The 12,609-nt window shown below is 32.0% G+C and overlaps 3 protein-coding genes across 3 annotated transcripts in view; 2 read left to right on the forward strand and 1 right to left on the reverse strand.

Annotated features, from left to right (window-relative positions):
* Window positions 1–4,586: 4,586 nt before the first annotated feature.
* HELRODRAFT_147803 (hypothetical protein) lies at window positions 4,587–4,931 on the reverse strand (the record flags this gene model as incomplete). Its single annotated transcript, XM_009032466.1, has 2 exons — window positions 4,587–4,668; window positions 4,810–4,931. Coding segments are annotated over 2 exons (204 nt in total), but the record flags the coding sequence as incomplete, so codon positions are not given.
* A 1,432-nt stretch (window positions 4,932–6,363) lies between these two features.
* Window positions 6,364–6,576, forward strand: HELRODRAFT_90362 (hypothetical protein; the record flags this gene model as incomplete). The annotated part of the gene is made up of 1 exon (XM_009032436.1): window positions 6,364–6,576. One exon carries the CDS (start codon window positions 6,364–6,366, stop codon window positions 6,574–6,576), a length of 213 nt encoding a protein of 70 aa, XP_009030684.1.
* Window positions 6,577–7,640: 1,064 nt separating this feature from the next.
* Window positions 7,641–12,609, forward strand: part of HELRODRAFT_182167 (hypothetical protein) — a gene marked incomplete at both ends in the record, with an annotated part of 8,484 nt that continues 3,515 nt past the window's right edge. The window contains 10 exons of the mRNA XM_009032467.1: window positions 7,641–7,742; window positions 8,214–8,374; window positions 8,470–8,597; window positions 8,709–8,769; window positions 9,155–9,200; window positions 10,316–10,428; window positions 10,797–10,970; window positions 11,306–11,354; window positions 11,676–11,774; window positions 12,163–12,229. Coding sequence (XP_009030715.1) covers window positions 7,641–7,742; window positions 8,214–8,374; window positions 8,470–8,597; window positions 8,709–8,769; window positions 9,155–9,200; window positions 10,316–10,428; window positions 10,797–10,970; window positions 11,306–11,354; window positions 11,676–11,774; window positions 12,163–12,229 — 1,000 coding nt within the window. The remainder of the gene's footprint in view (window positions 7,743–8,213; window positions 8,375–8,469; window positions 8,598–8,708; window positions 8,770–9,154; window positions 9,201–10,315; window positions 10,429–10,796; window positions 10,971–11,305; window positions 11,355–11,675; window positions 11,775–12,162; window positions 12,230–12,609) is intronic.

Below are 12,609 nucleotides of genomic sequence, written 5' to 3' on the forward strand. Positions count from 1 at the left end.
CTTGAATCATAGACAAAACACTAAACAAAACATTCGAGCCATCAAGGTGATTAAAACGTAATGTGAGCGCACTTAGTTATTCATCTATTTTTTACCGCCATCATCATCATCATCATCATCATTACCAACACCATCATCATCATCACCATCATCATTATTATCATTATTATTATTCTCTTTCGTTTGATTTTCGTCTAGATTAACTTTTTCAAATTTAGCAAATGCATCAGCGTCGGCCTCATCAGCTTTGATACCGCTATTATTATTATTATTATTATTATTATCATCATCATCGTCATCTACTTCATCGTCACCCTTATGACCATCCACATGGACACCGTTGTCGTCGTCCTTATCATTAGCATCATCGTCATGGTTTTGTTGTTCCTGGTGCAGTTGCTTCTGCGGCTGTTGTTTGGTCTTTACGCCGCTTCTGTGGCCGTCGACGTCATCAATTGTTTGTTTTGTGTCGCCATCTTCAGCGATGACATTTTGAGGCTTCGCTTGTTTAAGTCGGTGTGGCTGTTGTTGTTGTTGTTGTTGCTGCTGTTGATGTTGTTGTTGCATCCCTTCAAACAATAGCTTTTGCTTCTCAATGTTTATCCCATGATGACCGGCTTCAGCAGTAGCTGCTGTAGCTACCGCCATAGCTCCAGCGTGAGATTTATCAACGGCTGCCTTCTGTTTGGAGTGATTGTTAGGCTGAATTAGCAATGTTGTTGAATTGGAGATGGTAAGCAGAAAGAAAGAATAAGAGAGAGAGAGAGAGAGAGAGAGAGAGAGAGAGAGAGAGAGAGAGAGAGAGAAAGAAAGAGAAAGAGAGAGAGATAAAGAGGTAAAGGGAAAGAGAGAAAGAAAGAGAGAGAAAGAAGAGAGAGAGAGAAAGAGAAAAGAGAGAGTAATAGCGTAACAGATATTACAAAAAAATGAATTAAGATGTATTAAGTTATGAATTATGGAGCGCGTAATTAAAAACATGCACGGATCCATGCATTGTAATTATAAGGAAATTATACTATGAATTATATGTAGGTACGAGTTTTATAAACATGTAAAAAAGATAAATAGCTAAGCGAATGAAAGAATGTGTCAATAAATGAATGAATGAAAAAATGAGTCAATAAATGAATGAATGAATAAATGAATATGAGAATGAATAAACGAATAAACGAACGAAATTAAAAAAAACTATCTAAATTTCTAGCCAATCAAACCTACGCAAGATAAAAAGCAAAGTAAGCGAGGAATAAAAACTAAACAAACAAATATATAAAAAGAAGCATAATTAATAATAATAATAAATAATAATAAATAATAAATAATAATAACAATAATAAAGTCTCTAGATGTTGCTACTGCTACATTGTGAGATAGTTAGCTTTTGCATGAAAATCTGTCTGCAAAGAGAAGAATTGATAATGATTTCATGTTATAATTATGAATATAATTATAATTATGATTATTTTCATTATATTCTTTCTCTCTCTCTCTCCTCTCTCACTCTTTCATTTTCTACTCTAGTTTTCTCTATTACTAAATCATTCATCATTTACTAAATATTAATTTATTCAGCTGCCTATCCATTCATTCATTCATTCATTCATTCATTCATTCATTCATTCATTCATTCATTCATTCATTCATTCATCCATTCATTCACAAATTTATTTATTCATGGAATTAACTTAATGAAAAAAAGCTATAGAATGATGTGACTAACTATTAAATAAATGAATGAACCATTTAAGAAGAACTGACTCACTGTGTTATAAACGTTATTATTGTCGTTGCTATTGTTGCGGCTGTTATTAGTGTTATTGTTATTATTATTGTTGTTGTTGTTGTTTTTGTTGTTGTTGTTATTATGATTAATCATTTCTGTGAAGATGGCTAGCAATAGTTTTGTGGAACCCTTGGTGGGGAAATAACTATCATCATAATTATTAATATTTTGGTTGTTGTTGTAGTTGATGTTGTTGTAGTCGTTAATTCTGTTAGTATTATTGTTGTTGTTTATGTTTTTATTGTTGTTTTTGATGTTGTTGTTCTTATTGTCTTTGGTATTTTCGTCGATAGGGATGTTGTTTTCGATATCTTTGTTGCTGTTTTCGATATCTTTGTTGCTGTTTTTGGTGACTTTGTTGTTGTTTTTGATGTCTTTGTTGCTGTTTTTGATGTCTTTGTTGTTGTAGTTTTGTGTGTCTTTGTTGTTGCTTCTGAGATCTTCATCATTGCTGGTGATTATGCTTTTGTTTTTGACGTCTTTGTTGTTGGTGTCTTTGTTGTTGATGTCTTTGTTGTTGTTGTCTTTGCTGTCTTTGTTGTTGACGTCTTTTATATTGATGTCTTTGTTGTTGATGACTTTGTTATTGATGTTTTTAATGTCTTTGTTCCTATTGTCGACCGTATCTTTAGCGATAAGAACATTAGGGTTCTTAATATAATTAGCAGTACTAGTGGCTGTAGTATAAGTTTTAGAAGTAGCAGTAGTAGCTGCAGAGGCAGCTGTAGTAGTAGTAGTAGTATTAGTAGTAATAGTAGTAGTAGTAGTGCTACCGGCTAGTCTTTCGAAGAACAATTTACTATCATTAACGCTGTTTGATCTAACCTTAATCAGAGGTTGATGATGATGATGATGAGGAGGAGGTTGTTGCAGTTGTTGTTTAAAATGACGTTTTTGAAGTTGTTGTTGTTGCTGGTTCGAAGCAAACCTCATCACAAATTTAGTCTTAACGTCGTCGCTCCTAGTCAAGTTACTGATACCATCATCTACATTATTATTATTACTTTTATTATTATTATTATTGTTATTATTATTATTATTATTATTACAATCATTATCAACAGTAGTGGTAGTAGTAGCAGCAGTACTTGTAGTAGCAGCAGTAGCAGTACTTGTAGTAGTAGCAACAATAGTAGCAGCAGTAGCAACAGAAGCCGTAGAAGCAGCGATAATGGTAGCGTTATTATTATTATTCCTATTGACGTCAGCGTCATAGCTAGAGTTTCTCTTGAATTTATTATTATTATTATTATTGATGTTCTTGCTGTTACTAATGTAACTAAATCTTTTGATTTTGCTGTTGTTTTTATTATTTCTAATTATATTATTATTATTATTATTAATTACATTAATATTATTATTAATTATATTATTATTGTTGTTGTAATTTGAGAACAACAGAATGGATCTCATTACGCTATAAACTTTGCTGCTTTTATCCTCATCATCATCGTCGTTATTATCTTTAAAATTATTATTAATACTTTTATTATTATTATTATTATCACTTTTATTATTATTATTAAAACTAATTTTATTCCTAGAGATTTCATCATAAAACACATCTCGATCATCATCCTCATCCTCATCATCGGTAGCTGCATCATTTGGGATTTTATTATTATCAGTAGCAGTAGTAGTAGCAGTAGTAGTAGCAGTAGTAGTAGTAGCAGCAGCAGCAACAACAGTAGTAGTAGTAGTAGTAGTAGTAGTAGTAGTAGTAGTAGTAGTAGTAGTAGTAGTAGTAGTAGTAGGTACCGAATTTTCGTTAATTCTCACGTTGTTTAAAACATTGTTAGAGATATTAATATCATCATCATAATAACAATTATTATTATTATTCTTGTTAACATCATCATCATCATCAGCTTCAAAGATATTCATACTGCTATTAGCGACAGCAGTAGTATTAGCATTATTATTATTATTATTATTATTATTATTATTATTATTATTATTATTATCATTATTATTATTATCAATCTTCTCTATTAAGCCCTCCTGACATTTATAGGGGCGGTTAATTGGGGAGAAAAAATAATAATAATAACAACAATAATAACAATAATAATAACGATGATAATAACAATCGAACGAGATCTAACATGCAACAGCAATCGGAGAAAATATGTGAGCTTAAATCATAATACTAAATTAATTAATTTATTATTATTATTGTTGTTATTATTATAGTTATAATTATTGTTATTATTATTGTTGTTAGAATAATTATACCTGATCATCAGCGCCTGATGCCCTTGTTGAAAGATTGAAGTAATTATTGGGTTTATTGGTGCTATTTTTTATGAGTGTAATGATATCAGAATGATCCTCCAATTAATTAACTGTATAAACATAATTATCAACATCACCACCATCCTCACCATCATTCTCACCATCATCATCTGTATCAATATCACCATCACTATCATCAACATCATCATCTGTATCAATATCATCATCACTAACATCATCGTCACCATCACTTACTTTGCGTGTGACACTGGTCCAAGAATGCTAGCTGTAATATATAAATAGCTAAATAATAATATTATTATTATACTAATACTAACACACATACGGACACACACAATCACACGCACACACTTACCCACACACTCACAAACACACACTCACAAACAGAAAAAACACACACACACACACACACAACCCTAACCTTTTTTATCAGCCCCAAACCCTTCTTCATAATTTCCTGAGAAGATAATATTTAATTATCATCATTATCAATCGTAAATAATATGAAAAATATTATTAATAATAATAATAAATAATAATAATAATAATAATGACCTTTGACTTTGAAGAGAGATATAAAATGAGGCTTGCAGTAGTACTGGCCCCTTATGGCTGAATAATTTCCTAAGCTATAATTAAAAAATAATTATTATTATAATTAATAAAAATAGTAATAATTATTAACCCAAAACATGGAACAATGATAATATTGTAATATATGCAAACAAAAAACTATTGCTGACAAACAATTTTGAAATAAAATAAAGAACCTTAAAACCCTAGAACAATGAGTGCATTTAAAGCAAGACTTATGGAAAACGAGCTGGTCGGCTGTGATCTTCTCCATTTCATAAACCCTCTTGTTGCATAATTTACACAAACTGGCCGGGGGCTACGATCATGATAATGATGATTAAGAATTAGGAAAGTCGTGATGATAATGATAATGAAGACGATGGTGATGATGATGTTAGTGATTAATGAATGGAAGAACTTACAGTTGCAAACTTGCTAATGCTTCTTGGTGAATTTTGGACTATATGGAAAATATTATATGGTTTTTATTATAATATTAACAATTATTATTTATAATTATTATTTATAATTATTATATAGGCTGAACAATAAATAATAATAAAAACCTTGGGTAGACATGATTTTTTTTCAAAAACTTGACAATTTGTCTGTGTGTGTGTGTCAAAGAAAAATGGCTCATTTTTTTTCAATTTTTAATAATTAAATAAATTAAAAATAATTTATAAATAAGATAAAATTAATTAAATATAAAAGTGTCAATAGAGAAATTAAGTAAAAATTGATAGCAATTGCTAGTAAAAAAAATTAAATTAAAAAAAATTTAAAAAATAATGAAAAAAAATAAAACGGATTAAAAAGTTTAAAAACATTCTGGCATAAAATGTGAGAATTAAAAAATTATTTTCCTTAAATAAAATACTGACTGAATTATTGCACAGTTCTGTCAGTTCCTCCCTAATTCAATTTTTTAACTAATAATTTACTCTACTCTACTGGCAAGTTAAAAAAATCTAGCTAAAATCCTAAAAACTCATTCAAAAAATTTACTCGTTTAAAATGTTTAATTCAATTTATCAAAAAAAGAACTTTAATAAAAAATTATTTTAAAATATAATTTTACATCCGTATTATGGGAAAATAATTAATTTAGCCATTTATGACGTTAGGTAAAGGTCACGCGAATTCTTAGAAACGCCTATTTAAAATCTGGAATTAATCATGATTAAATTACTCATTTTTTCCAATTAATTAATCTCAATTTTTATTTTTTCATGATTAAGTAATTTTATTCATTTCATATAAAAAAATATTATATAAAATTTGCACATTTATGTCTAAGTCACAGCCTAATTTATTTTCTAAGTACTAAAAGCATGGATATAATATATATATTATATATATCCATGACTAAAAGCCTCGATTTACGATTGCCTTTATGTTCTCACTCTATAAAACTTACTATAATCATATATAACTCTTTATAATTCTATATAACTCTACATAACTCTATATAAATTAATATAATCTATATTTCTTTAAACTTAAATAACTTTATATAACCCTGTAAAACTTTGTATAACTCTATACAACTCAATATAACTTCATATTACCCTATATAACTCTATACAACTTTATACTGTTGAACCGCACACCCCTAATCTAAGCATGTGACGACTTACTATACATAGCTTCAACACAAAGACAACAGCCCTTCTTCTTGCGACATTTTACGGTCAAACTTCTCTTTGTCTAATTGCATTGCCCGGGTTTTTCGGTAATCATCAGCAATGGGTATCGACATTTGTCACAAACATGACAGGAAGGTTCACCGTAAGGAACCCAAGACTGACGATATTTACTTACGATATTTAGTCAAGTTGTACAAATTTTTGGCAAGAAGGACAAATGCCAAATTCAATCAAATTGTCTTCAAGCGTCTGATCATGAGTCGAGCACCAACAAGCCACCTCTCTCTCTGTCAAGATTGTCACGCCACATGAAAAAACAAGGCCGTGAAAATAAGTTGGCTGTAGTTGTTGGCACTGTTACAGATGACGAGAGATTGTACACTGTTCCGAAGTTGAAGTTAGTTGCACTTCGTGTCACTGACACAGCCCGTACTAGAATCTTAAAAGCCGGCGGTGAGATCCTTACATTTGATCAATTGGCATTGAAGGCTTCAAAAGGCCAAAATACTGTTTTTTTTGCAAGGTTAAAGAAAGGCAAGGAAAGCTTACAGACACTTTGGATTGGCTCCTGGAGTGCCACACAGCCACACCAAGCCTTATGTCAGAGCTAAGGGAAGAAAATTTGAAAGAGCTCGTGGTCGCAGAAAGAGCAGAGGATACAAGAACTAGAACACTGAACCAGAAGAGCAGTGAGCGGAAAAAGAAAAGAATAGTATTCGTTTGGACAGGCTGGACACGTGTTTCGTCCCTACCGGGGACTCATCAGCAGCCCGAATACCTATCAGAATAGTTATCGCAGTTTCTTATAAAGCCCGCACAAATCAACTCCTTATTTCGTGGTGTTTTATTTATTAGTCTTTTCAATTGCTAGGATTTTCAATCCGACAATACTTTCCCACCCGATCGTCGCAGCGTGTGCTGGCGAACGTGATGGATGAGGTTGCATTGCCGGTTGTTGTTATATCACGTCGGGGAAAAACAAGCAACGAGAGTTTCCACTCCAACGCAGATCTTTCTTCGATATCTTGAGAATGGGCTTGAGAGGCACCAAAAATAAAAATATATGTAAGTATTATACATTTCTGTAAATAATTTTTAATGTTTAATACGACTTGAAACTTTGAGGAACAAATTTCTACGCCATTTATCAACAATCCCTCAATGTTTGCTGAGCTTTTCCAAGATTTAGTTTTTCACTGGTTTTCCATAATTTTGTGTGTATCCGTCTATTCATTCTAACGTATCAGACGTCTCTGCATTTTAATTTAGGGAATAAGTTTTTAAATTTATGCATTTTAAATTTATTTTTAATAAACTAGTTCTATTAAATTATTTAAAATTACAAAATAATTCAATTGTTTCAACGCCACTATATCATGGAATCATCTTCTTATGATGAGAATTATTCATTTTATAGATCACTGTTTTTTTCCTGTGCTGGTGCCTACATTTTGTATTATTTAGGCTGGGTTGTTAAGGTATTAAATTAAATTGAAATTAATTTTATTAAATTAGTTTTATGATTATTTATTGGTAAAATTGTATGCATGTTTCATTTGCATACATTCATTAATAAATGTAAATGAGAGCCTATGTTCAGTTTTGTTGAATGTTGAATTTCAGATTGAAATTGAAGTTGATTCTTTTTTTTGTAGTGTCTATTCTCTATCTATGCCTACAATTTTGAAATCTTTTTGTTGTACCTTAATTAATTTTACATCATTTGAAAAAGCCTTTAATACCTTACTCTTTAAAACAAATTTAATTGAAATAAGATCACTCTGAAGAGATTTTTTGCTTATCAAACGTGGCATTATATTTTATTATATAACTGATAACTATAATAATGTTTAGTGATTTTCAACCAATTAATAGATTATTCAATTATTTATTTATAATATAAAGCAAATTTTACCATCACAATCCATCCATGCTAATTTTTCTACTAGAGGCCGCAATTGCATTGCAATGATAAATTTATGAAATTTGTGGAACTGCACATACCTGTTTTGACTGAGAAATTTTACCCCACTATCTGGTGCATTGAAGCGAGGTGTCAGACGATTATTAGGAGTTTGTTCAATAGGTGTACTAATATCATTTATAACAGGTATTTCATTTTTTATTCATTCACTCATTCATTTATTTTATTTATTCATTTTTTCATTCATTTGTCTATCCATATATCTATTTATTTTCTATTAGAGAGTTACTAAGTTTGCCAGACGGTGGTGTGGTGGCTCTTGATTGGTCGGTTCATTTTCTCGAGCCGGCCAATCACAACGAGGGGTTATCAGATCGACCGACTATCATCATTCTACCTGGGTTAATAGGTCAGTTGATAATAATAATAATGATGATGATTGTGATGATGATGATGGTGATAAATAATGATGATTATGATGATGAACATTAAAAATATCAACACTCACTCTTAAAATAAGGTACTAGCAAAGAGAGCTATGTTCTTCATCTTGTCAATGAATGTTATCATATGAAATACAGGTCTGTGTTTATTACTATAGCTATTAGTAGTAAGATTAGTAGTAATGTAGTAGTAGTAGTAGTTGTTGTTGTTGTAGTAGTAGTAGTAGTAGTAGTAGTGGCAGTAGTAGTAGTGGCAGTAGCAGCAGTCAGTAGTAGTAGTATTTTTTTTTTAGTATTTCTGGCTTTCCTTCTTTCTCAATCTCTTTTTCTATTTGATTTATTTTATTTTCTTAATCTTATTCTCACTCATTCTTTCTCTCTTTTTCTCTCTCTCGCTCTCTCTTTTTTTTTCTCTCCCTCTCTCTCTCTCTCTCTCTCTCTCTCTCTCTCTCTCTCTCTCTCTCTCTCTCTCTCTCTCTCTCTCTCTCTCTATCTCTCATATTAATATATTAATTGAAAACAGATGTGTGGTCTTCAATAATAGAGAGAATGGTGGTGTTGAATTAAAGGTAAAATAATACTTATAGCAAATAGAATTTATGAAATTTGTTAGAAAACCCATTATTTAATATGTATGTAATGTGTGTCTGTCTGTGTATGTATATGTTTGTGTGTGTATGTGTGTGTGTATATATATATATATATATATATATATATATATATATATATATATATATATATATATATGCGCAGGCGTGTGTGTGTGAGTGTGTGTGTGTGCGTGCAGGAAAGAAGGTTAATAACTATGTAGCAGGGTTCATTTTATGGAACCATCCCTTACTGTGTGTCTTACATTCAAGAGTAGCTTTAATTTATTACAATGCTGATCTGTTGTATAATTGTTCTGGCTCTGCTCTTTTGCTCTCTCTCTCCCTCCCTCTCTCTCCCTCCCTCTCTCTCTCTCTCTCCCTCCCTCTCTCTCTCTCTCCCTCTCTCTCTCTCCCTCTCTCTCTCTCTCTCTCTCTCTCTCTCTCTCTCTCTCTCTCTCTCTCTCTATCTTCCTTAATTTATTTGAATTTAAACTTAAAAAAAAATAGAAAATAAATTGAATGAAAAAATATTGATGGAGCTGGCATAAACAGTTCACAGTTAAAAACCAAACAATTCTAATATTAGTTCATCTCTCGCTTTCTCTCTCTCTTCCTCTCTTTCTCCTCTCTCTTTTTTTCTTTCTTTCTCTCTATCTTTCTATTTATCTATCTCTCTCTCTCTCAAAATCTCTCACAACAGCTCTTTGTCTCTCTTTCTCTCTTCTATCCATTTTCTCTCACTATTTTTGTCCGAATATTGGGTTGAACCAATGTATGATATATTTGGAGCATTTTAAATTAAAAATTAATTAAATTAATTCCATGTCTTCGTCTGTTTGTCTGTCTGTCTGTCTGTCTGTTTAGATTCACCATCAGCATCACCGTCATCCTCGTCATCATCATCATCGTTATCATTCTCCTACTTATCTTCATCGTCGTCATGATCATTCATCATCACCACCATAATAATAATAATAATAAAAATAATAATATAAATAATCATCATCATCATCATAATAATAATATAATATAATAATATAATATATCTCCACCACCATCTCCATCTTCTCCGCCATCTCCATCATCATCATCAGACTCCGAAGACGTACTGTGCCACTTACACGAATGACCTTCACGAGGTCGTCACCCACGTTTCCTGGAAATTCCCCAATTCCAGTGTCATGGCGGTCGGCGTGTCCCTCGGAGGGTGAGGTTATGATAGTGATCGTGGCGTTCTTGATGATGATGATGAGGAAGATGATGAAGGTGATGATGATGGTAACGACGACTATGATTGCAATAGTTGTGATGATGACGATGGTGATGATGGCTATGATGATGATGATGGTGGTGATGATGATGATGGTGATGATAGTTATGATGGCGAAGACGATGGTGGTTAAATTTTCCAATTCATACACCGAGTCTATGAGTGCAGCATTTTAATAATGATAGCTTTATTAGGATTATAGCCAGAGTTATCATCATCAACATCGTCACCACTGCCATCATCATCATCACCACCACCATCATCATAATCATTACCACCACCATCATCATCGTCATCATCATCAGGTTAATAGTGACCAACTATACGGCTCGAATGGGCCATTTATGCCCGCTAAAAGCGGCCATTGTGGTTTCTGCCCCTTGGAATATTTTTGATGCTGCCAAATCCTTGGAGATGCCCCTTAATGCTTTCTTGTTTAATAGAGTTCTCACTAATCATCTTATTAGTACTGTCATGAGGTGAGTGAATGAGTGAAGGAGTGAGTGAGTGAGTGAGTGAGTGAGTGAGTGAGTAAGTGAGTGAGTGAGTGAGTGAGTGAGTGAGTGAGTGAGTGAGTGAGTGAGTGAGTGAGTGAATAAATGAATAAATGAATTAGCGAATGGATGAATGGATGGTCGAGTGTGATTATTTTTGAAATGCTTTTCTATGTAACTTGACAATTTTCTCAGTCACGTGATGAGATGTGTGAATACATGAGTAAAGGAATTGAATGAATGAAAGAAAGAATGATTGAAGGGCTGAGTAATGTTGTTCCTGATTGTGATAACGATGAATGACACATTTTCATCTGCAGGTACGAAAAATTGTTTGCTGGCAAGATTGACTTTGATCATCTCAGAAAGGTCAATATGCTTCTCATTTGTTTTTCTTTCATTCATTCATTCATTCATTCATTCATTCATTCATTCATTCATTTTTTTATATTTATATCATTCATTCACCCATTCATTCATTTTTTCAACCGTTCAGTTATTCATCCATACAATTTTAAATAATTTTTTTCAATCCGTTATATCCCTTTACTCTCTAACTTGTTTGTTTTAACTCATTAGTCATTGATTGATTAATTAATTAATTAATTGATTGATTGATTGATTCATTCATTCATTCATCCGTCAATTCATTCATTCACTTCAATGCATTTCCATCCGCTAACAAATCAGAGTCATACGATTAGTGATTTTGACGAGAGGTTCACCTGCAAGGTCTTCGGTTACAACGAAAAAGTCGAATATTATAAAGAGGCCTGTATCGATAACAAAGTCAGTTTTGGGAATAGTTTTCTTTTTTTCATTCACTCATTTGTTCGTTCGTTCATCATTCATTCATTCGTTCATTCATTCGTTCATTCATTTATTCATTCATTGAACTTTGGGATATTTTCATCTGTTCATTCATTTATTCGTTCGTTCATTAATTCATCCATTTGTTTATTTATTCATTCGTTCGTTCGTTCATTCATTCATTCGTTCATTCATTCGTTCATTCATTTATTCATTCATTGAACTTTGGGATATTTTCATCTGTTCATTCATTTATTCGTTCGTTCATTAATTCATCCATTTGTTTATTTATTCATTCGTTCGTTCGTTCATTCATTCATTCGTTCATTCATTATAATTAAAATAATTATGAAATGAAATATATCAGATATCAGATATAAAAATTCCGTTACTGGCTCTCAATTCGATTGACGATCCGTTCGCTCCTGGCCATTGTGAGCTGACCATTCCATTCATTCATTCATTCGTTCATTCATTCGTTCATTCATTCATTCGTTCATTCATTCATTCATTCATTCATTCATTCATTCATTCATTCATTCATTCATTCATTCATTCATTCGTTCGTTCATTCATTCATTTATTTATTCATTTACTCATTTGTTTGCTCGTTCATTCCTTTGTTCGTTCATTCATTCACTCTTTCATTCATTCATTCACTCATGCATCCATCCAGCCATCCCACTGACGAAGGCGCAAAGCAGTAGCCACGTGATCATAGCCACTACGGATAGGGGCGGCCATATTGCCTTCCTAGACGGGATACTATTCCCCCACAGGTACCATCATGATGATGATGACGATGATGATGGTG

The sequence above is a fragment of the Helobdella robusta genome (genome assembly GCF_000326865.2).
Source record: "Helobdella robusta unplaced genomic scaffold HELROscaffold_81, whole genome shotgun sequence".
NCBI lineage: Eukaryota > Metazoa > Annelida > Clitellata > Rhynchobdellida > Glossiphoniidae > Helobdella > Helobdella robusta.